This window comes from Piliocolobus tephrosceles, chromosome 3 (assembly GCF_002776525.5).
Source record: "Piliocolobus tephrosceles isolate RC106 chromosome 3, ASM277652v3, whole genome shotgun sequence".
Lineage (NCBI taxonomy): Eukaryota > Metazoa > Chordata > Mammalia > Primates > Cercopithecidae > Piliocolobus > Piliocolobus tephrosceles.
Window position 1 is genome coordinate 147,603,289 of NC_045436.1, and position 26,189 is coordinate 147,629,477.

A 26,189-nucleotide genomic window follows, 5' to 3' on the forward strand; every position below is an offset into this window, starting at 1 on the left:
AGCTTGGTTCAGAAACAAACTACCATCTAACAATGTCTTCACAAAGATGAGCAAGTCTCAGCTCAGCCATGAGGATCTCATTCTGGTGGTGAATGTGTGGGCAGGATATTATTTTAGTTGAGGGATCGCATGAACATAGCTTTAGAAGTGTGTAACTGACAGGCAAGCTCTTGTACTTTGCAGCAGGAGGTGATATCTCTTCTGGAGCAGATCAGCAAAGGCTTGAAAGTCCCCAAGAGCCACCTCTCTGAGTTCTTTAGACACCAAGTCTATAGACTGATGGAGTTCCTGAATCATGAGAAAAGGAAGAAACACTGAATGCATTAAGTGTATGCAGTGTGAAAGAGCCATGATCCAGGAGCTGAAGATCCAACTTCCGTTTTCTATTAACCCCACCACTCAGGGTGCCTGTAGGGAATGCAAAACCAGGGATATAATGAGCAGAAGCTCTCAAACCAATAAGCATATCTGTCCTTGGTGAGACTCAACCTCCCACTTCCCCATAAGTTTAAAAATAATTCTAATTTACAGCACATGTTATTCTAATTTCAGAGTCATTCTCTCTAAATACTGCACTATTACTAACTATTGTTACTATGATCTGCTCGGACAATAGGAAATGGTAACAGGTTCCGTTTACATTCTTAAAATGAATGTACACTTGAAGAACAATTCATTGTTGAGTTTTATGTGCACGCACTGGCAAGTCAGGTCTCTAGTAGTTTAACTTTTACATCTATGTGTATATGTATTTACTACCATCTCAATCCATTGTTTTGATAATTTAATTGGGAGATCATTAGGCTGAGACAGCTCCCATGCCTTGGGTTCCTGTGTAAGCAAACAAAAACCCAAATCAGAGTGAATGATCACAGCCTATGGAAACAATCTTAACCAATCAGAAACTGCCAACTAACCTTTAACTACAACTTTCAACTTCAACCATCCAATAATTTGTTTTGCTTCTGAGAACAGCTTATTCAGTCTCTTTGAATCAGGCAACTGTTTGCAACTGGTGCTGCCAGATTCATGAATTGCTGTCTGCTCAAATAAACTCTTTTAAGATTTTAATGTGCCCAAGTTTATCTTTTAGCACCATCCTTCCCTGAACATAGCCATTTCTTCTCTTTCAGATTAGAATTGATAACTTGGCCCCCAGCAAGCCTCCTAATCCTGCTTTCTTAACCCGATAGCATTTAAAATACAGTCATCCGTCAGTACGCATGGACCCCCAGGGATACCAAAATCCTCAAATGCTAAAGTCCCTTACATAAAATGGCATAGTATTTGCACAACTGATGCACATCTTCCCATATATTTTAAATTCTCTCTGGATTGCTTATATCTAATACAATGTAAATACAATGTAAATAGCTATTATACTGTGTTCTTATTATTTGCATTATTATTGTAGTGTTGTTTTTTATGTTTCCTGAGTATTTTCTATTTGCCCTGAGTTGAATCTGCAAATGCGGAACCCATGGATACAGAGGGCTGACTGTAATAGGCAGTGGTTATGTATTGTCTTTTTTTGTTTGGAACATCTTAACTTTGTTCAACCATTCCCCCAAAGAATTTAGTTTCTTATAGAATCCACATTTGTGACCATCCTGATCATTTACCTGGGCAGAATCCAGCTTGTAACAATTCTTCCTAGAAGGATGGATTTTATTTTATTTTATTTTATTTTATTTTTGAGACGGAGTCTCACTCTGTCGCCCAGGCTGGAGTGCAGTGGCGCGATCTTGGCTCACTGCAAGCTCCGCCTTCTGGGTTCACACATTCTCTTGCCTCCGCCTCCGGAGTAGCTGGGACTACAGGCGCCCGCCACCATGCTAATGTTTTGTATTTTCATTAGAGACGGGTTTTCACTGTGTTAGCCAGGATGGTCTTGATCTTCTGACCTCGTGATCCGCCCGTCTCGGCCTCCCAAAGTGCTGGGATTACAGGCGCGAGTCACCGCGCCCGGCCATGGATGGATCTTATTTTGAACTCAGCAAGTGTCAAGTCATGCATAAGAAATATAATGAAAGGATTGGCTGGGTGCGGTGGCTCACACCTATAATCTCAGCACTTTGGGAGGCTGAGGCGGGTGGATCACCTGGCTAACATGGCGAAACCCCGTCTCCACTAAACCCTGTCTCTACTAAAAACACAAAATTAGCTGGGCGTGGTGGCATGTGCCTGTAATTCCAACAACTAGAGAGTCTGAGGCAGGAGGCTCGCTTGAAACTGGGAGGCGGAGGTTGCAGTGAGCCAAGAATGTGCCATTGCACCCCGGTCTGGGCAACAGGGCAAGACTCTCTCTCTCAAAAAAAAAAAAAAAAAAAAAAAGACAAAGAAAAAGAAATGTAGTGGAAGGATTACAGCCAGTCAACTGAACTGATTCAAGCCAGTATTCCATTAGGATTTATAGTCACATACACGTGCTTTTGATCTTGCAGTTAACTACCGTGGTGTAAAAGCAGAGAAGCTCTCCCCAGAGAAGGCTGGAGAATGCCCCAAAGGCTGAACTTAGCCTTCTCCCAAACCTCTTCCATCTCCAACCTGTGAAACTAAGTCATGTGGGAAGTGCTGGCCAGACATTACCTTGTGTTTTGCTAAAATGAAATCCAGGCTGGAGGACAACTGCTGAAGTCTAACAAGCTAGCCTCAGTTTCAATTACATTGCAGGGATGCAGAGGGAAGAGGAGAGGTAATTACATTTGCCTTAAACAAAAGAGCTCTAAATCCTTGGCTGGGTGCAGTGGCTCATGCCTGTAATACCAGCACTTTCTGAGGCCAAGGTGGGTGGATCACTTGAGATCAGGAGTTTGAGACCAGGCTGGCCAACATGGTGAAATCCTATCTCTATTAAAATTACAAAAATTAGCTGGGCACAGTGGCGTGCGCCTGTAGTCCCGGCTACTTGAAAGGCTGAGACAAGAGAATTGCTTGAACCCAAGAGGTGGAGGTTGCAGTGAGATCGCAACATTGCGCTCTAGCCTGGGCAACACAGCAAGATTGTCTCAAAAAAACCCCAAAACCAAAACCAAACCCAAAGCAAAACAAAACAAAAACTCAACTCGAAATCCCTACTGGAAACTACTTCTTCATGTGATGTTGGAGAATGCAGTGTCCATGGACATGGTTACTAAAGGCTTGAAAAATAATACTTTTATCCAGATTTACTTTAATGTATTACTGTTCTGTTCCTCGTTCCCCACTCCCCAACATGAGAGTCTTGATATTTTACTCTAAAAGTTTTAAGTATTATACACATATGTCTTTTAATACAATACACTGCAAGTTCTTTTTGGAAGCAGACAGGGGGTCATAAACAACAAACACACAAAGTATCTCAAGAATCAGCTAGGTGAGTTTGTAGATTTTTGCTGGATTGTCTGCAGTTTTATGATTTCAGCCTAGAAGACTTCCTGTTGGCTATTTTCAGAAAACCAGGGACACAGCTTGAGGGCTGAGTTAATTCCGTTAGTTAGATCTATTTTTCTGTCCCTCCATCAACAATAACTGCCCATCAGAGTAAGTAAAGTTCTAAGCGAGGGTTCTTAAATTGCTCTGTAACTTTTGTTCTAGTGATCACTGCATATGAAGTAATCACATGATCACATTTAATATTCTGATGGTTTTATTAACAAGTATATAATATATATTGCATACTGTATATAGTATATGAGGACTGTACAGTACAAATTTATGTTCACAGTTTGACATGACAAAATGTCATTACTGAATTCCCATTGGACTACAGAGTAGAAACAGAGAAGGTACATTAAACATTCACATCTTTAGTAAGAAAGATTACCAAAATGTTTCAGTATCTGCAAGTATACTAATGCATGCTAAAAACCTTTACCCATTCAGTCTTATTAGCTTATAAAATATATTACACTTTATTAAAAATTTCTGCATAGTTTATACAAGTATTAAAGTATTGTAAATGTAATAATCCTGCTATATTTGCAGGTATGGTTTAAGAGATGCTAAGCAGAAAGATTATTTTGACCCTCTAACACTAAGTACATAACAGAAAAAAAGTGCTAGTATTTGTAAAACAATATTGTTGTAGCCCTCGTTTAATGCATGTAAAGATGGCTTTGTAAATGTATTGTTTAGGTGAATTTGCGATCATTTAGCAATTGTTAACCTTGACCAAGAAGAGAATAAAGACAGCTCGGAGCAACTTCATGTATGACAGCAATTCCTTCAAGACAACTGTATATTTTCAAACCAAATTATTTTAAAACCTTAGATCTTTCAGATTGTCTTTAAAACAATCTAATCAGGAATGATGCGCAGATATACAGTATCAGCAAAATAGTCTTTCAAATTCCACATTAGTGCAATACTGATAGTGCAGATGGGTGTTTAATAAAATATACATATACATATATAGTTCCCCTGTAATTCTGTTCCAAGGCTCTTGAAACTTCTGTGTATTTAGCATTTCCCTAGTTGAATATAGCTATGCTGCTAACACAGTCTCCAAACCAAGCAATTTAGAATGTTAATGCCCATTTATGATGTAGATTCACATAACTCTAAAATACAATGGATTCTGATTCTTCTGACTTCTCCAGGATGACACTTGGGTAACAATTGAAGAAACTCTATAACAAACAGAATTTACATAATAGCAACTTCATGTTTACAAATCATTCTCATCAATTTAAAATATTGCGATTGAAATCGCCATTGGTAGTAACATGACACACATCATTAAAACATGTTCAAGGGCATCTCATCTTGTATTTGAGGTCTTCCACAATAACAGCTAAAAATGACTAAGAGGCTAAATTTCTCAACTATCATAGTAAAATACAAATATATATATAAGAAAAGTTTGGTAAGGGCCAATTGGTAATGAAAGCATATCGGCCATCATGGGAATAGAGAATGGATGCTCTGGGTTGCTTTTGTTCCAGAGTTAAAATGGATCTTTGTTAAATGAACTGTTAACACAATCTAAGCAAGCTGAACAGTAACGTAAGAGTCTTTGCAAGGTCTTGCTTAAAATCTTTTGAACAAAATTTAAATATGCCACAGCAAATGCATCAATTCCATGAGATGCCCATGAGGCTGAACTCAGGCTCCAAGCTGATCCCAGATCAATCCGATCCTTTCTCACCCTTTCCCCACTTCTCTATGGATTGGAACACACATAAACTGGTTACTTCAGTCAAAACAAAAACAAAAGTGTTTTCCTTGCGTTCCATCTTGATTCTTGTGTGTTGTGAAAGAATCATCTCAAGAAATGAACACTTTGCCATGAATATGACTAAGCTTTTACAATACAGACAAGATCCACTTCTCAAAGAGCCATTTTATCACTCAATTTATGTCATAGTTGCAAAAAAGAAAAACTTTAGCTAAAAAAAAAATTCTCTTTACCTTTAGCTGAAAAACAAAACAAAACAAAACAAAACAAAAAACAGCCCAATTAGGATGTTTTAATATCCTAAAGAAATTTTGCAGTGCTTTAAAAAAAGGAAAATCAAACCCAAGTGCCAAGGTAACACATTTCTTTGCATTTCTCAACTACATTTCTTTACAGCTGGTTCACAGGGCGGATGAGTGGGACCTCTTAGCCTTAGGTGCACAGTCCCTACAACTTTTATTAACATAGTGCCATCAAAGCAAGCTCCCCACACAATTCACAGGCCTCTGGAATCACTCATTCACAGATGTTTTAAAAATGACCAAACAATGTATTCCTCCCAGTTAAAGTTGTGTTGGATCCTGAGTTGTGGCTGGGATGAATCTTCAGGATTTCATTCTTCTCTCTTCTCCTCCACTCTTGATGAAGGGGAATTTGGTTATATGCACCCACATTTAACTATTGTTGCTCACTTTCTTCAAATTTAGGACCAATGACATTTCTATGTATGAATTATTTTTATTGGCATTTAGACTATGGTGCTCAAAAGCCTGCTTTTGAATAACTTCCCCCAATAATGGTGCTATTTATCTTCAACATAAACACGAGCCATTATTTTCAGTTTGTTCTGACACTGAAATAGTGATAGGAAACTGCCAGCTCTAACAGTAAACTTTTGGGAATTTTTGAGCTACATATGTGAATCCCTGATCTGTGGTTTTCTATATTTTTTCTTAAATTCCCAAAATAAAGGTATGTGTGCTTCACAACTAGTTATATTTACAAATAGTGTCACTCAGGTCTTAATTGAATCAATCTCTTAAAGCATTAGCAGATGCTTTATGGGATGTGTCATGAATACAAGTGACAGCAAATTTGGCACCTTACAGCTCACACAGAAGAGTTTCTGTATAAAAGCTATGTGATTAATTTGATAAGGGAATACAAGTACCACTCAACATTTCCCTGTTTACAAAAAAAGCTATAAGCAGATTGGGTAAAAGAAGAACCATCCATACTCTTACCCAAAAGATTTCTTACCATTACTGGGCAAATATTCCACAGAGTCCCTACTATCAATGTTTAATGATCTCATATTAAGGACATTGTAGGAATGGAGATAGTTGCATGGATAACCCCATCGGTATATGGCTTTGCAGCATGGTTCTGCAAAGCTGAGAATGCGCAGAGACTGAAGCTCTGGGAATGCTGCACACAGCTAACAAAATGTTCAAACCTCACTGACAACCCCTAGCCCAGGAGGAATTGCCTCTTCTGCCCCCCACTGCTCAATGGCCCTCTCCTCCGACTCCATGCTATGAAAGCACAGCACTCTTCCCTTGAACCACTACACATCACCCACCTAGAACCAAAGTTTGGGCTCATCTCCCATTGGTGGCAAAGACCTCCATATGAGCTGCAGGCACAAAGGAGGCAAAGAACTTGATTCAGATGAAGTCTAAGATCCAGGTTGACAAGATTTGTGAAGGATGACGGAAGAGGTGACTGCACTAGCTTGAAATCTTGCTGTACTTCTAGCTAACTGGTGCAAGGGGCCACCCTTATTTTCACTGTCAAGCATAAAATATCACAGGGCAGAGGTAAGAATGTCTCTGGCAAGGACTAGCAGTCTGGATACTGTATTTCTAATACATTTACTCTGACATTCTTTTGAGGAATACATGGAGAACTGACAATTGGTTATGTTAGTTTACATGTTCCCTTGTTCTTATTACATTAAACGTATCTATAAGAAGGGTTTGCTTAGCATCCCCAGGAAAAAAAAAAAAAAAAAAGTGTTCACATTCTTTAGGTCTGACCCGTGGTAAGGAGAGGGAGGATTAGAGAACATCTACTACTGACCATATGGAAGTTTTGGATGATATAAATTCAGAGATTCAGACCAGCTGAATCAAATTAAAATGTACATGTAAAAAATGTGTTAGATAATGGGAGGCAGGACAGAGAGAGAGCCAGGTGAGTGGGGAGTCACGCTGAGGCAGGACACAGAGGCGATCAGACTAGCATGTGGCGTTTCCTATGGAGGGCAAGATGGTCAGAACGGGAGAAGCTGCGGTCGCAGTCCGGGCACTGGAAAGGTTTGATTCCAGTATGTTTTCGGAAATGTCTTGTTAGTTCATCAGACCGAGCAAACTTCCATGTGCATCCTTCCCATGTACATTTGTAGGGTTTTTCTCCTGCAAAAGGAAAAAGAAAAGAGCTATTTTTGCCTGTAAAGGCAGTAAAGATCTTTGAGCTAATGCTTGACAAATAATATTTCCAAGATATGTTCATATATTTGTTCTTCAATAACACAGTGCACTATAAACTACTGCAGGACAAGCAAGAAAAAAATGAACTAATAGCTTAATGTTTCATTGGCTCTCTGCCAAAAAAAAAAAAAATGGGAGGAGAATTTTAAGAGTTCTTAAAACAGAGTCACTGAAATCCATTCTGAGGGACTACCAAATAGTGAATGAATACATGGTGATCTGTATTTGCATATCTCCCAAATCTTAAACCTGCTTGGGAGCTTAATTATATGCAGTGTTATTCATTTAATGGGAACTCGAAATTGAAAGTTTGTGGGATTTTCTTATACTTTTCAATAGATTTCTAAAAATATGAAGTCTCTAACAACTGAAATATCTGCTAGGGATTAACATCTTACTTTCTTGTTTAGTCAATAACAATTATGCCTAAGTATAATGCTCTAATTCAGGGGCACTAAAATACACAAATTCTCCCCCATCTGTCCTGAGCCAGGTTTTTACAACCCCCTCCTGTATGATAAGGATAATTTACATATGAGGAACAGAAGCTCCTTGTGAGAAAATGATAGGGAGGACCAGGATGATGGGAGACTCTCACAAATAAAAAGGCTGTTATGGAAATCTTACATTTTAAATTAGTCATATGGGTCATGAGTATGACAAATTAACTCCCATTTAACACCCCTTGTTCTCTAGAAGCCTTGAGGGATTACTATTCCTTGGCATTTGAATGAGACATTTAGGATTTCTACTATCTGCTTCCTGGTACAGAATACACACACAAAGAGGCATTTTTTCCTATATCTAAACTGTCACCCAAATATTCAATGTCTTTTTAATTTTAGGCTGGAAGTTGGTAATATCCACCTCTTGGGTCCCACTAATGCCCCAACAATGCCCTCAGTAATCATCGATTTGCACTGCTGTTTGGGCGTTGCTGTAGACATAAGCCATCACCCTCAGCTCTCTCTGTGGGTGTTAGCTTCCTCTGCCTCCTGCCAGGATTCACTTAAAAACTTCACTTCCATTTTGCCACTTTCCTTCCCTTTTCTCTTCCAAACCTCAGATTCCTCTTTGTAAATCTTCTGAGTAAAAATGATTTGCAAGACTCAGAAAAGCAACCTACACTGCTAAGGAAAATGTACACAGATGCAAACTGCTGTCAAACTAGAATTTCACATCAAAGAGTTTGAGGTGAGATGAGCCTGTATATACATCACCACTACTAATAGTCAATCAGGCTGTTAAAACATTTCATTTTAAATTTTTTTTTAGAGACAAGGCCTCCCTATGTTGCCCAGACTGGACTTGAACTCCTGGGCTCAAACAATCCTCCTGCCTCAACCTCCCAAGGAGCTGGGACCACAGGTGCACGCCACTGCACCTGGCTGTTAAAACATTTTTGTATTATTTCCTTAAGATGTTTTACTACCAAAACATCTGGCACTGAGATCAAGTTCACATTTTTCTTGGCTATGTAATGACTTTTGTATGATCCGGCTGCTCATGTTCTATATTCAGTATTGGGCAAGATGGAAGAAATCCTAAAACAAATATGGTAGGCAATGGCATAAGAGCTTCCTCAAGTTTAGAAGACAAATATTAACCACATTTCTTCACCTTTCTTTCCTTCAAGGACAGTCTTCTATTTGAATTGTTTGTGTTAAACTGTTGCATTAATTTGTGCTGCACAAAGACTGTTCTTGGCTCTCAAGAATTTACAATGCACGTATGTGAAATAGCTCGTAGGAAGGCCACATCCTTGACTGTGAAAGCGCTTCCCCCGTTCCAGTGGCAAAGGTTCCAACCCTTTCTCCCTTCTTTGCCAGAAAGCACAGAACTGCAAGTGATTGTGAGCGGCCTTGTTTTGGGGATTACTTTGAATCTATTCTAACTTATTACCAAGGTGAATCATTAGCAACATCTTCATTCTGCACAACTAATCTGGAGACGACACATCTGGAGATGACTATGGTAACTTTTAAGATGCCTGAAAACCTTTCACTGTAACAACCTTTGCATTCCATTCTAATACTTCTTAAGAAGAAAGATTAAGTGGGTCTGGTGTTTCTAATACCTGTGTGTGTTCTTCTGTGTGCTTTCAAGTGGGAGCTTTTAGTGTACACTTTGTTGCATCCATCATAATCACATCTGTGTATCCTCCGCTTCCTTTGAGTATCCGGGGATTCCACAGGTAAAGGTCTCTTCCCAGGCTGCACGATGACCGAAGGGTGATTCCTGTGAAAGCCAAGGTTACAGGCAAAGTGTTGAGAGCATGCTCTTCCTTTTTCATCAGTCTACTAAAAGCATTAACAACACTGGGCAAAAACAAACAAACAAAAAATCCCGACAAAATAAACAGAAAGAAATTAGCTGATCAACCCAAGAAGCACTGCTATATTCATTCAACAAACATTGAGTGAGCACCTACCATGAGCCAGGCACTGTGCTTGGCACCGGGACACAAAGATGAATAAAAACAGGGTTCCTGCCCTCGAGGAGCTCACACTCTAGGGGGAGACAGACATGGAGATAAGTAATGACAGTAAGAAGGGTTAAGTGCTATGCTAGAGGCAGGCGCCGAGTGCTGGGGAGGCTCTTTCCCTCAGTCAACTTTTGCCTATTTATAGAATCTTGTGGCTCTAGGCAATGCTGAACACTGTATTTTTTCACAGGCTGCTCTGATTTTCATTATTGTTGGCTAGGGAAAAATGGAAAAGATCAAACTCCTAAGTCTCAGGAAACCACATTGTAGGGTATATCTACGTTTCTAACCTTTATGTAATTGGCATTTAATTGGAGTCCCTTTGAGACTGCCAATTCACATGCAGTTTTCAAATGCCGGCTCTTCCAAATAACAACAAAAAAGTTGGCATTGCTGTCTTCACAAACTCAAGGCTCCACTGTCACTGTGATTCCTGTATGAGGGAGAATTTCAATGCAGTGTTGTGGTCACCCATGATGCTGGCTCACGTGGTGCCGGCTCCCCCATGGGACGCCTGACATTCTCCCTACCTTCCTGATTTCTCTCATTTCTGAGTTTGCACCTTCCCTGGGTGGATTCGAAACCACCAGGGTTAAAAATCTTATAATCTAAGCTTTCTTTTTTTCAGCAAGGAGGTGGTGGAGAGAAAAGGGAGATGGAGGAAGAGCTGGGAAAAGTCTGTTACGTTCCTCAGGCTTTCCCTGCTGATTAATATAAGTAATTATAATGTTCTACTCTGCTCATTCACTTTCCTAATGACTAATTACTTGATATATCACAAGTGTATGTTGTTGGCCTCTAACTGTAATGAAAGACTTCTTTCTCTTTCATATTTAAATCTATAACTCCTAAAATGTTCCATATAATACAGGAATATTTTGCACAAGTGTGTTTGAGGAGAAAAAAGACGTGTGAACAGGAAAAAAAGAATTTGATGAGTAAACACTCTAACTCGTGAGCTTAAAAAAAGAATAAAAAAATTTATCCATAAAAATCAAAAGGGAGTCTCTTGATATAAAACTTGTCTTGGTAAATATTTGAATACACATCCCTTGCCAGTAACTTTTTCAGGCATGCTAAGAAGTGACTAGAAAATGAATAAAAGATGTGTTTCTTAAGTGACCTTACTTATGCTTATTTATTATTTATTTATTTACTTCTCATCCTTTATTATGAGCAAAGGAAACTGTCAGTTTTGACTCTCACCTTCCTACTCTAGTACCCGCAAGGGGGGTAGAGATGGATAGGCCAAATTTAGATACATGGAAAAGTGAACATAAAACAGGAGGGGGAAAAGAACAAGAACTTCAATTATATATATAAATATATATAAATGTGCAAACAAATAGTAGAGAACACAGCAAAGTGAGAGGTTCACAGAGTTTTTATAAGCTGAATTATTCATTTAAAATCCTTCAATAGAAAGAAAAAGTTCAGTTTATTTTTAACTTTCAGCTTTAATGCCATCTAATGAAAATGTTTCATCTCCATTAAAAGAAACTCAGGAAATAAAGTGCTGGGATAGAAATTTAATTATTATCTATAAAACTTTCATGTATCTTTGGGATACTGGGAGACTATCTTTCTCAGACAACTTTAGAAATCTCTCCCAATTATTGGATTTTATGGGTTGGGAATCAAACGGTTTCTGTGCAGTAATTCTGATTGCCCCTTCCAGTTGTTTATTTTACATATAAAGCTGCACCGAAAGGCTGTGGGCCCCAGTTACAAATCCCAGCTTTGTCACTGACAGTCTCTGTGATCCTGGGCCAGTATCTCACCCTCTCTGCGTCTCAGTTTCCTCTCTGTAAACTGGGGATGATGATAATGTTATCTCAGAAGGTTATATCTCAGAACAATGTCTGTTCTCAAGATAAAGCTACTAAATGGTAGCCATGAATATTGTGAGGTTCAAAATACTCTATTTGTAACTTTGTACCCCATGGTTGTTTAATTTCATGAGTTTTTTGAGGATGTCCCCAAACCAGGATATCTCTGCTTGAGCTGTCCCTTAAACCTTCTGAGCACGGTTAGCTGCCACATCTCTGAAGAGACTAATGTTGCTTCAGGCCAAAGCTAGATTAAGAGTCCTGGGATCTCACACTTTTTGGTCTCCACTCCCATTTTCAAAGAGGTGGTTTGGGATTATTATAACAAAGAAGTTAGAGAGCTAATACATATAAGGTATCTGTCCACTGTTTTGAGCTGAGTCAGCCCTTCTTAAGTTTGCTATAATTCACATAGACAACTCAATAGGGAAATCTGATCCTTATGCTTCTTGTTCTAAATATAGTTTTATGTATTTAGAACAAAGAAATCTTTTTGTAAATCTATAACAAAAAGAATTTGATGTACCTTTGAGTGCCTTTATAAATAATCCTAAAGCTCTAACACCACAATCAAGCAAATGGATTTCAAACCTGTACTTTTAAGTCTGCCTCTGGAAAGGAAGGCAAATATTATTGGGGCTGCCTCACTGCAGTGGTACTGGGTGCCTAGTTTCAAGTGATTCTTTCCTGGCTAGCTGGTTTCCTACGTGGGCTGCTACTGGGCATACTCCAAGACGTTACTTAATCACACCTGTGAGAACATTACTTAAAGAGTACATGTCCCAGCTATGGCTCATCTGTTGCATTTTTTTGAGAAGCAGAATGCATTCTTAGGTCAGCTTTAAAAAAAGCATATTACTCATTAATCATTAAAAGCCACTGAGCTTGAGATCATCAAAAGAATAGTACTTAAAACAAGAGAAAAGTATTTTCTTTTGAGCAGCATTCAGAGCACAGAATATTGCTTTCAAATCTTCTGTAATGTTTTCCACCACAATTCACAATAACCCAGACTTTGGAATAACACTTGTCCAGTCAACAGATCCCTCCCTATGGAGGCACTTGGCTTTATTTAGTTTTCTGGCATGTTTTTCATCACCGGTGCAGGAACAACGGTAAGTGCATGCCATGTTGCTAGTTACCTTGCCAGAAACATCTCTCAACATAAAAAAAAAATCTCTCAACATTAATTCCACCTTTAAGATGTATCCATTTTGCCTAGTCATTTTTTTCCTTTCACTTGAGTGCATGAGCAGATGCAACCGATTGGATATGACAAGATGACAGGAAAAGCCCCGATTCGGAAGCAGGAGATCAAGCCCAGGGCCCCTCAACTGTTAGCAGTGTGATTATTGGTGAGCTATCTAATGTCTCAGGTAATCCGTTTGCCTTTTGCTCTGACTCTCACATGCTTGTTGTGGAGGAATGAAATAATTCCTTTGAAAACATCTGGGAAGATTTTTTTTTGAGGGAAGAGGGCACTATGCAATTGTGAGGAATAATAAAATATAATTCCATCAGAGACTCTCTCCCTACTGCTGATGCAGTTGGCTAAGAGTTATTCTCTTCTTCATCTATTGACGAGCATATGACAACCCAAACCAAAAATGACTATAATTGGGTGCAGTGGACAATTAATCCATGAGCTACTATGAAGGTACCTACCCGAGCTGAATGTGGATACAACTAGGATATATTTGAAGTTATTCTAAAATCAGAGAATTCACATTCTGCTGTAGAGTTAATTGAGGGAGCGGGGTGGAGGGGTAGAGAAGATCAAGGAGAAAGGTGGGTAGAACATTTATTCAAGTGGAGGAAAATGATGCAGGAGGATGATGGGAGGGACACTATGGAGGTAATCGTTGCCTTTGTACTCGGAAGCTGGCTGCTGAATCCAATGTTGAAGCACCGTAACACAAGACAATTACAACTACAATCAATAATGAAAACAGAAATGGGGGCAGTAAATTAAGTGACTAGTCCAAGATCACACATATGATAGAGAGCAGAGGTGGGATCCTTGCTGGACCTGAAGGCCATCTTCTTAGCAACTACAAACCCAGCCTTCAGTGTAATCACTGGTGGAGGCCAAGGTTATCTACAGTGGGATCCCATAAATGAGGCTGCTGAACCTGTGTGTGGCACTACCACATTATACCATGTTAGACCTACAAGAAACGACCATTCAGGTGCTTGGATGCTGACCAATACCGCACAGCCTTCCTACTGGATAGCAATTCTACAGGATACTATACACTTTGTAAGGACTAAGTGTATTCATATGAAAACTTTACTTGATCCACAGAACACCAAGTTTAATCTATACAAGGATTCACATCATGGAAAAACTAAGTATATATAGCCTGGAAGAACGAAAAAAAAAAACAACAAAAATAATTCATGTGGTAAGGTGCAAAATCATGGATGACTGATTCAATGAAAACTTGATGTAAATTTTGTCATAACGTTGTCAGTGTAACAGCATATTGTTTTTGGAGAGATTCTCCCATCTTGACCAGTGGTACCGGACCAGTGGTGGCCACAGACTACAAGCCATTCCTGGTCATCCACACCATATCACACGTGTGAAATCTTGTGCTTCCGTTCCAGGTTCCAAGATGCACTCTACTATGCAAATACTTGGTAGGCCTAAATATACTTACTCTTGCAATAATGCTTGCGGGGGGGACACTGAGTTCATTAAGGGGGGTGACATTTCTTCAGGATAATAATCTGTCCTCTGTGGTTCGATCCCAGGTTCTATTTTAATTTTTTTCTGTGATATAGGCTTCTCATATGATTCAATTACAGGTACTAAAAAATAAAAATAGAAAAGTCACTCCACATACAGTTTACCAATTTCAGCTTTTCAAAGCTTACTGCATAGCTCCTATCTACAACACAGATATGACAGATTTATTTGCCTTTGGCAGATTATAGCAGGAACAAATCTGGGGGAGATTCTCGCTTCTCCTGACCATTATTTTGCCAGTAAGCAGCAAATATAGGGACCTGAATTCTAAAACACCAGCCCTGAAATGATTCGTTCTTATAATTCTGGATTATTTCCTTTCTACCCCATAGTCGTCTGTCTATGACCAGCTGGTAAACAAGGTGGCTTTTGATCGCTATTAGTTTTCACCACGATCAAAAAGTATTTATTAAATGCCTTTTGTACTTAGAACCATGTAGGTATTCAAGAAAGCAACATAAAGTCAAGATTCTTTCTGTCCCCAAGTTGACTATTACATAGTGAAAGTAATCGTCTCATGGTATCAAACAGACAGCCTGATTCTTGGGACCTCTTCCAGTATCAACACTTTAGGGGGGAAAAAAAAGAAAAGGAAATGCCTTAGGCAGATGAGTATTTCCTCTGAAGAGTTCAACAGCTCTTGCCCCCGTGCTTCCTCACCCAGCCCATCTGGTGAAGCGCCAGTACACTAAGCAAGTGCAGCAGCATGAAGCAGTGGCGGAATTTACCTTGCATGCTACTACTGGAATTTTCCATCTCCTCCGACAAGGAGACCATGAGAGGCTGCTGGAGGTGACTCGTGTACATAAAGGGGACGGGCTGCACCACCACCGGCTGGATGACGGGCAGGATCCCCGGGCTCCGTATTCCGTGCCGTGAGAGAGCAGCTGCCATCACTGGTGGCATGGACAGTGGCACGCCGAAGGGCTGCACGCCTGGAGAAGGGGGTGAGTATTTTTTTATCGGTGGGCTGGAAGATGGCATGCTCAACCCAGGCGAGGCTCTCCGGTGTGAGGACGGGAACTTCAGAGAGGAGGGCGAATTCCCAGCCGAAGGGGGTGAACTCCGCTTGTTCACCGTGAGGTCCACTGGCTCCATCTGTATTCCGTGTGACAGGCCTTCCGGGGTCTGAAAGAACTTCTCGGGCAATGGTGTGGAGTAGATGACCCCATATTTGTTGGGCTTCATGGATTCCATGTAATTAGATGGGTATGACTATTAGAAAAGAAAAGGAAAACGTGTCAACAGCCAAGTAAGTCCATTTACTTGAAACATGAATTTAAAAAACATGCTAACAAGGTGCTTAACAATTACATGGGCTTTACAAAGTAGTTTAGATTTCGATATATACTTGACCTTAAAAAAATGCTCAGAGAGGTGGTCTCAACAACATTAAAATTGCTTTGAGAGGCAGTCTCAAAAACATTAAAACTAAGATCAATGTGGTCACTACTGCACAAGAAAAATCTGAAATTTAATCCTAAGATGATTCCTGTGTCAAACGTTAAGGCCAAACCTGGCAAAATTCTAAGACAGGTGACAGCACAGGCTTGGGGGCTATCATCATTAGGAGTCAGAGCTGGGGTTCACCAAGAACCAGCCAAGCCAAACCAACCTGGTTGCTTTTCTGGTGGGGTTTCTCGGTGAGCAGGAATTGCTCTCTAGCTTTGGTGTCTAACTTCGGCAGGACAGTTATTTCTCAGGATAAGTAGTGTCTTCAACTTTGGCAGGACATTGATTTCTCATCATAGTTGTGTATGATAAGCAAGAATGGGGCTGCAAGATAGACAGTACCTTTCGTTTGATGGACTTCAGCAGCTGACCAATCCATGCCTAGGACTGGCCAACGATCCTAGTCAGCCTGGAACTGTGCTGGTTTCAGCACTGAAAGCTCCACATCCCATGAAACTCTACAGTCTCAAGCAAACTAGGAGGGGGTCAGTCACCATACACACCTTTGTACTGAAGGCCACCCTCACTGGGGCAATGATGTCCTTGGCCCTAACTTGCTCAATGTTCTTATTCAGAATCTGAATGAAGCTGTAGACTTGAATGGCAAGTCCGTGGATGACACAGAACTATAAGAAACACCTAACGTGATATGACTCACATAAGGAAATGCAGTGCTCAAAGTCATTCACACGAGCTGAGGCCCCGTGTTCTCTCCTCTATACCCTGCTACTTGCCCATCAAATGAGGCTGGGGCACAAACAGAGTGCAGAAGAGACAAAAGAGTCTGTTTCCTTCCCAAGATCTGGTCCACAACTGATCTCATTTATCTTCAAACACCTTTCTCTCTTAAAATATCAGGATAACTTTACCTGCATCTGCCAGCTTTAAATACAAACCAGTCATCATAATTTCACACAATGGGCACTGTCCTTGACCATGGAGTTCACCGAAAGTACTTCTATTCGCTAACTAACATTTTGTTGTAAATTTTCTTTGTAGAATGCAACCTAATTTTTAATTAAAAAAAATTAAACTCAACATACACCATTTTCTTTACTAGGCAGTTTAGGAAAACTGAAATTTTGCATGTCAAGCCTGCTCACCTGCAGAAAATTCTTTGTACTTGAATTCTGACAGTGACAGTGATAAACAACATTGTGCTTCTCCTCCAGCTCTAAGATCCTTTGTGTTTATGAGTTAGAGGCAATACTAACTCGGGATGCAACCAAGAAAACCCAATGGTGCCTCATAATTAAACAGTGTAAATGCACTATTAATTTCCGGGCCTCCTTGACCCCTCTAGGGGCCACTAATGTGAATTATAACCGTGGGGCAGCAGTGGTTTTGATGGGGATTTCTACTGAGATCTGGCAAATCCCTGGCTGGTTATGCATTGGAATCATCTGTGTTGTTTTTAAAATTCCAGATGCCCAGTCCCTGCTCCAGGCCTGCAGAGCAGCCTGTCACGGAGTAGCCAGTGAGTGAAAGTTTTGATCACATAACTGTGTTTATCTTTATCTGGTTTGGATGTCAGGTCCTCGTGGTTAAGATCATGCTTTGTCATCTTCTGTTTTTTCTTTCTTTCTTTATCTAGGAAGTTATAATCTGTGTAACTTCCTAGAACAGGGATTCCTGCAGCGTGGTGCACATCACTCTAGATGCACCTAAGATGCTTTTAGGTGGGGTGTACGATGAGCACAGACTAAGCTAAATTTGTTACGTGTTTATTTGTATGTGTCAGAAAAAACTGTTACACATATATTTTGCAGTAGTGGTACTAAGTTTGCTTTAAAAATAAATTTATTATGTGAAAAAACAATTCTATAAAAGAAGGCAAGAAAAATTACTAACTAAATATTAGGAGTGCAGGTGCTATGAGGATATGGCAAACTTCTTAAGGTTGTTCTGAATCCCCACCTTCCAGGAGGTTGTGAGGTTATGGGATAACCTACACAATGAGCTTATACACATGCCATACTAGAAGCCCCTTCTTGTCCCTGCTTATACAAGAGATGCCCACTGTCATGGGCTCTACTGCTCCCAACCAGCGCTTCTCTAACTTTACTGTGCACATCCATCTACCTGGAGCACTCATTAAAATGCAAATTTTGAACTACCTGGGAGTGGAGCGAGGGAACTTAGGCTTCCTTTTGAATAGCAATGTTCTAAATGACAGAGATAGAAAATAAATATACTAAACGTCTATTTAAAGGAGAGAAAAAGAATTTTCTTTTCTTTCTTTTTTTTTTTTTTGAGATAGGGTCTCACTGTTACTCAGGCTGGAGTGCCATGGTACGATCATAGCTCACTGCAGCCTCGACCTCCTGGGCTCTGATGATTCTCCCACCTCAGCCTCCGGAGCAAGTGGAACTACAGGCACGTGACACCACGCCTGGCTAATTTTTGTATTTTTTTGTAGACACTGGGTTTTGTCATGTTGTCCAGGCTGGTCTCGAACTGCTGGGTTCAAGTGATCTGCCCGCCTCAACCTCCCAAAGTTCTAGGATTACAGACATGAGCCACCACGCCCAGCCAGTTTTCACTACTAATACTGCTTAAAAACAAGAACATGAAGGATATAAAATCAGAAAACACAATATGCATAAAAACAGCTTTGAGTTATAGATCAAGGATCAAAAGAGAAGATTCTCTACCTTTCTTTAAAGCCAGGCATGCACAGTAACAACACAAGAGGTCCAAAACATAGCAACATTAAGTATTAAATATATTTAAATTTAAATATTTAGATGGGTATTATTAAAAGAGGCACAAGGTTCATTAACAACAACAACAACAACAACAAAAAACCATTATAAATCATGTACACTGGAGAGTTTCAGGGAGTAAGTAAATATAGAAAGGAGAATGATTTCTCCTAGTCCTAAAGTCTAATGTGCTTTATATAATTCTCCAAAGGGCAATGGTTCTGGTACTAGGAAAAAAACTTTAGGAAATGGGAGGCAGCATTGTTTCTGTTGACCAAAATGTAGCTTCTCCCTTATTTTCAGCTCTGTTCTTCCAAGACCTCCCTATGACCTAGATTTTAATGCCAATAGTTATTGGCAGCTAAACGGCAAGCAAAATGAGGACATAGTTTTATTGCTGTCATTGCTGGATTTTTCTACGCATGGGGTGAGGTTTGGGAGAGTAGGAATTTAGAACCTCCAGATTTGCAAATTTAATAACATTCTCAGGTTTCTCAAGCTATTAAGACAGAAAAAGCCACACATAAAGCTAGGTTTTATCAACATTATGCAGTTTGCTGATAAGTCTGTTCTCAAATGAATGCCCTCATTCCCTCTATTGGATGTGCAATTACTGTAAGGTACAAGACTAACTGTGGGGAGACACACTTGGTCACAGATACTCAACTCTGGGCAGGTAATTAACTGTTTCCACCCCAACTGCCTCACAAAAGGGTGAAGACATGTGGCCTCTCAAACTGGTTCACTTTATTTGGGTGGAGCGCACAAGCTTTTGCAATCAGCTTCCAACAATCTGGTGCCGTGTAGGGACTGACACGGCTGGGTGCGTGCCCTGGGCAGGTACAACCCGGTAACAGCCTTCCCCTCTGTTCCAGACAGTTCCTATGTTCTATCAAAGCAATGCATACAAGCGCGGCTGTACTGGCCCCAAATCCAAATCAGAGACAAGTGTTGATGAAGCAGAAAATGTGCCTCTGGCCACGGATAGACCTCCAGTGCCCTCTGTGCATGCTGCTTAGTCCAAGAGACCCTGTGTCCTGGAGCAGAGCAGTCCAAAGACTAGACACAGACATGGGCTTCTTGACCCCACTGGGGATCATAAGGGCTTAAAACAATGGGCTGAGGTAGGCATGGTGGCTCACACTTGTAACTCCAGCACCTGGAGAGACTGAGGCAGGAGGATTGCTTAAGGCCGGGCGTCTGAGACCAGCCTGGGCAACACGGTGAGACCCCCTCTCTACAGAAAACACAAAAACGTAGCCGGGCATGGTGGTGCTTGCTTGTAGTTCCAGCTACTCGGGAGGCTGAGGCAGGAGGATTGCTTGAACTCAGGCGTTTGAGGTTGCAGTGATCTCGCTACTGCATTCCAGCCTGGGCAACAGAGCAATACCTTGTCTCAAAACCAACACAAAACCAAAAAAAACCAAAACCAAAACCAAAACCAAAACAACCCCCCCCCCCCCAAAACCACTGATCTGCCATAAGAAAAATTTCTTTCCATCTGTAACATGCACTCAGATGTTCACACCCCTGCACAGTGTGCACTTACTGACTGCTGCTTCTCACTGTACTGTGAGGTGATAAGGGTCTTGCATAGGTGCTCAATTAATACTTGATGAATGTGTAGTAAATCAACACACTCTCTTAGCAAGTTTTTACTACTGATAAGGTGAAGAATAATATGCCAATTATTTTGAACTTAAAAAAAAAAAAGATTTTAATTGCGACAGGGAAAGAGGTACAACGTTTGGATAATTTCCCAAAGCTCTAACCATCACTTTATGCTAAGGTGATAATTGCAATAGTTTCTTATTTTATTAGGAATAGTTTTGGTGAGTTTTCCATTATAAGACAGTTTCAGTGGATGAAATGACTAAAACATGGATGAAATCTCTATTTCACTATTCATCAACATGAAAAAAAGTGAATGTCCGTGACAGGGCAAGTCAAAAGAATCTTCATCCAAGAGAGGGTTCCAGGCACAGGAAGGCGTGATGCATGTATAAACACACACTCTGGGAACAGCAAATGGCATGCACCCCCATGCAAACAGAGGTAGAAAGCTCTCTTTCTACCAGGCTTGAAAAAGCCATGAAATGTTTCTGTTAGAACAGAGCAGAGGAAATTACTGATTTGACATACTTTCCTATCTATACTTTCGGTCTGTTAGATGACCAAAGATGACAGATTATTATTAATCCTTTCTTCAAAAGTATCTTTCCACAGGAATAGAAGAATACTTTAAACTTTGTTTTTTGATTTGTTTTGTTTTTTACAATTTGTTTCCTTGCTCACTTCCTGAATTAAATCCTTTAATTATCAATCTTTTGGGAAATGGTAAAAAAACAATTTATGTACATGTGCATCTTTTTTACACAGTTTCATATTTTATAATTTTTTTTTTTAAAAAAACAGAAGTTTGGGGAGCTGCTGGTGATTTTGCCAAGACCAGGTGGACAGTAAATAGCAGAGACTAAAGGCACAGACTTGGGGAGGCAGAGTCTACTCTGTTCCTCATTCTTGCAAATTTTAACAGGGTGACCCCAAGCCTCAAAGCACAAGGCTAGTGGAGAACAGTATGAGGGCTTATACGTGGTTAAGAGGGAAATGACATGTCCTCACTTTCTCTAACCTATAGCAAAAGCGCAAACAAGCAATTGTTTCTGCTGTGCTATCCTTTTAGGGGGTGAGAAGAGGGGGAGAAATAAGTTACCATAAAATATTTTTATTCATCTGTAGAAATTAAAAGTATTTTCACAAATGTCCTATTATTGTGCCTTAATGTTTACAACGTTGACTTGAATAGCCAAAGACTTTGACCTTCAGATCAAAGACTGAATTAAAAAGAAAAAGGAATAATAAATTAGGTTCAATATACTTCACATATGAAGGCAGGAAAGACGAAATTTGAAGATTTAAGAGTGGAAACAAAAGCTTTTCAATTTTTTTGAGTAAAATCATTTTAACACCCCATTCCTCAAATGTTTCTGTTAACTGAGGTTGCACTGAATTAAGAAAAAAATACTTCCTGCTGAATAAAGTTAAAACCAAAACAAGAAAAAAAAAACAATCTTCATTTTGAAGGACTGACAGTAACTTGGTGAAACTAAATTCTAAAAGTGTCAGTTGCAGTTGAAATCTAGCACATGAAGGAGAAAAAGACCATTAACTGCAAAATCACTCCTACATATTTTAACTTCATGTATTCATACGTTACAACAATGCAAGTTTAATAGTTAGTTCAAATTCATTTTATTCCACTTTTTTTTTTTCGGTTAAGTGCATTTCCTTGCACTGAATTACATATATCACACCAATTTAGCAATGTGGATCTTCATTTTGGCTTTATATTAGACTCTTGAGCCTTATTTTCATGCTTGATTAAAAGTACTGAAGTACACTGAACAGTGAAATGCCTCACCGATGGCTCTGCACCATTTGTAAAATGAATCACATTCTCCAGTGCTAAAAACCGATTCCTATTTCAAGAATATAATTAATGAGGAAATTTTGTACCTTCATTTTCCTCTAATGTGATCATGTAGTGATGCCGGGGATGGGGATGTGATGAATACAACGACAGCACCGAATAACATTCAAAGTAATTTAGTTGTTTGGCCAGGAGCGGTGGCTCATGCCGGTAATCCCAGCACTTTGGGAGGCTGAGGTGGGTGGATCATCTGAGGTCAGGAGTTCAAGACCAGCCTGGCCAACATGGCGAAACCCAGTCTCTACTGAAAATACAAAAATTAGCCGGGCATGGTAGTAGGCGCCTGTAATCCCAGCTACTATGGGGGCTGAGGCAGAAGAATAACTTGAACCCAGGAGGCGGAGGTTGCAGTGAGCTGAGATCACACCACTGTACTCCTGCCTAGGCAACAGAGTGAGACTCCATCTCAAAAAAAAAAAAAGTAATTTAGTTTTTTGATTAATAAAATCCTTATTGCTCAGTTGCTACCATATTCAGACACTTGGTTATTCAGTTATCACGCTGGAATGCAAATGTTATTTCCTTAAAGCCCCTCTGCCTTAACTTGCATTATAGATACCGGTAAACACTTTACTGGCTTAGTAATATCCATGGCAACTCAGCTCCAAGGGCCTCGGCGTGACCCCCATGTCTTGTATAAACACTTTTGGCAGGAACCTCCAGAGCCCATGCATAAGGATGATCTAATTTTGCAAGCGTGTCATTACCAACCTTCAGATACACAACCCGGGCCAAGTTTTCCCCCTTGTGAATATTTTCCAAGCCCGTGGAAAGAAAAGAGCAAGACAGAGTGGGAGCGTTGCCTTATTATTCAATATTCACTCAATCAGATCCCTCAAGCTGAAACCACTCCCTGCTCTGAAGTCAGACACCTTCCTCCGTCACCATGTCTCACCTCCATGGCACTGGTGTTGTACCCGCAGAAACCCCAGACTCCTCGCTAGTCCCTAAAAGCAGCACTGGTGGCCTAAAAGCAGCCAGTGGCCTGGCTCCCATGAGGGGCTGGCTTAGGGCTAAGGTGCTGAAAAGGACAATGCACGTAATTCCCACCCAGCCAGACTCTTCCAAATAAACGAGATTCCATCCTCACTGCCAAGTTCTTTCTCTCTCTGGCTTCCCTCAGTCATCTCTCATATAGTCATAGCTCCATATGGCTGTTGTCATTGGTTTTTAAGCAAATCATCCTATTCTTCATATATTTTTACACACGAAAGGGCTGAGGAATTTTTGTAAAATTACTTCTGTCATGAGAGGATTCGCCGATGGCCTAAGTTCTACACTGATCATATCCTAGGGCGATGCCAGGCACAGGTCTTAAGGAAGCGCAGATCCCATTTACTAAAGGACCCACAGCTGCTAGGACAGTATTTAGCTCACTCATACCTGGGGGCGTTGAGAAAAGTTTGCCTATGAAACGCCTGTCGAGTAATGAGTGATTCTTTCTTTTTTTTTTTTTTTGAGACGGACTTTCGCTCTTGTTACCCAGGCTGGAGTGCAATGGCGCGATCTCTGCTATCTCGGCTCACCGCAACCTCTGCCTCCTGGGTTCAAGTAACTCTCCTGACTCAGCCTCCCGAGTAGCTGGGATTACAGGCATATGCCACAACGCCCGGCTAATTTGGTATTTTTAGTAGAGATGGGGTTTCTTCATGTTGGTCAGGCTGGTCTCAAACTCCCAACCTCAGGTGATCCGCCCGCCTCGGTCTCCCAAAGTCCTGGGATTACAGGAGTGAGCCACCATACCTGACCATGATTTTAAGAAATAATTTGACACACAATAATGTTATCATCCCTTGGAAAAAATAAGGCGAGGTGTTCAATTTTGGAAAACTTACCACTGAGACAGGGTCCATGGCCTCTTGCTTGACAGGAACTGGGTCAAACATGAGCATTCTTTTAGTTAAACCTTCTAGGGTGCTCTGGTGTTTGGCCTAGAAAACAAAACAAGGTATCCATCTAAATCTCAAGGTTACTTTAAATACAAACTAGTAAAAATAAAATATAGCCTGGCCAAGGTGGCTCACCTTTGTAATCTCAGCACTTTGGCAGGCCGCCGAGGCAGACGGTTCGCCTGAGGTCGGGAGTTTGAGACCAGCCTGGCCAACATGGTGAAACCCCGTCTCCACTAAAAATGCAAAAATTAGCTGGGCGTGGTGGCGCACGCCTATAATCCCAGCTACTCGGAAGGCTGAGGCAGGAGAATTGCTTGAACCCAGAAGGCGGAGGTTGCAGTGAGCCGAAATGGCACCACTGCACTCCAGCCTGGGTGACAGAGCGAGACTCTGTCTCAAAGGAAACATAAACAGATAAATAAATAATAAAATAAAATATAATACTCCTTACCCCACTTCTCTACCCCTTTTACTCCCTTACCCCTGGAATGGCTGGAGTTTGTTTCCCTTACCTATGAAAGATGCCATTTACATAATTAAAACCAGACTCCATGGTCATAACCAGATGAGAGCCAACCAACATTTCTAACTCAATACATAAACCCGGACTTTTCTGGAACATTATGTACAGCCCCGTCTAAGCAGCAAAGCTTGCCTGGGATTGCTGTGCAACTCTTTAGAGGTTCAGATTACATACGATTGTTAAACACCTTCCCTTTTCCCCTGATGCTAGTCACAGAAAAATTAGGGGAAAAAAAGCAAGCAAAAAGAAAACCTAGAGCCAACCATCATTAAAATTTCATTTTTATTCTAACAAACTCTCTTTAAAACTGGGCTCACAGTGTATATGCTATTTAGTACCTATCATTTCACTGAACAATTAATTGTGAAAATGTTTCTTTTTCAGTAAGTATGGTTCTGCACCATCAAATCCCCCGTGCCACTGTGTGAACACATCAGTTTACTTAATGCATTCCTCTTTACTGGGCACTTAGGGTTACTTCTACATTTTCGCCATTACAAACAGCAATGAGCCTCTTTAAATATATCCTCCTGCACACCGTTAATTTTTAGGATAAGTTTTCTGTAGGGGAATTCCTGGGTGAGAAGTACGTACATTTCCCGAAGTGCCTGGTGCATCATCTGGCAAAAACGAACTATTATTTTCATTAATGAAATACAACCTGTTGCTGGGCGTAGTGGCTCACGCCTGTAATCCCAGCACTTTGGAAGGCTAAGGAGGATGGATCACGAGGTCAGGAGTTAATGACCAGCCTGGCCAACATGGTGAAACCCTGTATCTACTAAAAATACAAAAATTAGCTGGGTGTGGTGGCAGATGCCTGCAATCCCAGCTACTCGGGAGGCTGAGGCAGAGAATTGCTTGAACCCTGGAGGCAGAGGTTGAAGTGAGTGGAGATCGCGCCACTGCACTCCAGCCTGGACGACACAGTAAGGCTCCGTCTCAAAAAATAAATAAATAAATAAATAAATAAATAGATAAATAAATAAAATACAACCTGTTTCCCCAAATCTCCACCAGCAACATGTGTTATCACTTGTGTTGTAAAAGATAAACACACTGCCAACTTGTTAAGTCTCAAAATGGCAAATGGTTTTTATTCTAAATTGATTTGGTTATTAAAGTTAATTTTTTTTCAGCTTTACTGACCATTTGGATTTCTTCTTTTGAGAAATGCCTACTCAGGTCTTGACACCCCCCACCGCTTCTTATTGTTTTCTAAGCACTTTTCACATATGAAGAATATTAGCTTGTTTTCACACAGATTTCTCCTCATTAGGAAATGAGCCTATTGTAAAGGATCTTGATCCTGTCCTGTCCTTTTCTTCTGTTGTTCTCTGCTTGACATCCCTTCTATTTTCTTTTGTTCTGTAAAGTCCACTTCTAACACTAACACTAATCTATATCAAGC

At 40.4% G+C, this 26,189-nt stretch overlaps 1 protein-coding gene across 4 annotated transcripts in view; it reads right to left on the minus strand.

Annotated features, from left to right (window-relative positions):
• Positions 1-3,610: 3,610 nt before the first annotated feature.
• Positions 3,611-26,189, minus strand: part of KLF3 (Kruppel like factor 3) — a 37,676-nt gene continuing 15,097 nt past the window's right edge. Inside the window, exons 1-6 of one of the 4 annotated variants that reach the window (XM_023224682.3) lie at positions 24,388-24,425; positions 24,199-24,294; positions 15,445-15,931; positions 14,628-14,778; positions 9,728-9,888; positions 7,044-7,575 (exon numbers count right to left, since the gene is read on the minus strand). In XM_023224682.3, the coding sequence (XP_023080450.1) occupies positions 7,394-7,575; positions 9,728-9,888; positions 14,628-14,778; positions 15,445-15,931; positions 24,199-24,255 (1,038 nt within the window). In that variant the 5' untranslated portion in view covers positions 24,256-24,294; positions 24,388-24,425 and the 3' untranslated portion in view covers positions 7,044-7,393. Of the gene's footprint in view, positions 7,576-9,727; positions 9,889-14,627; positions 14,779-15,444; positions 15,932-24,198; positions 24,295-24,387; positions 24,426-26,189 lie in introns of those variants that run through there. The other 3 variants (XM_023224680.3, XM_023224681.2, XM_023224683.3) reach the window with 3 other exon arrangements.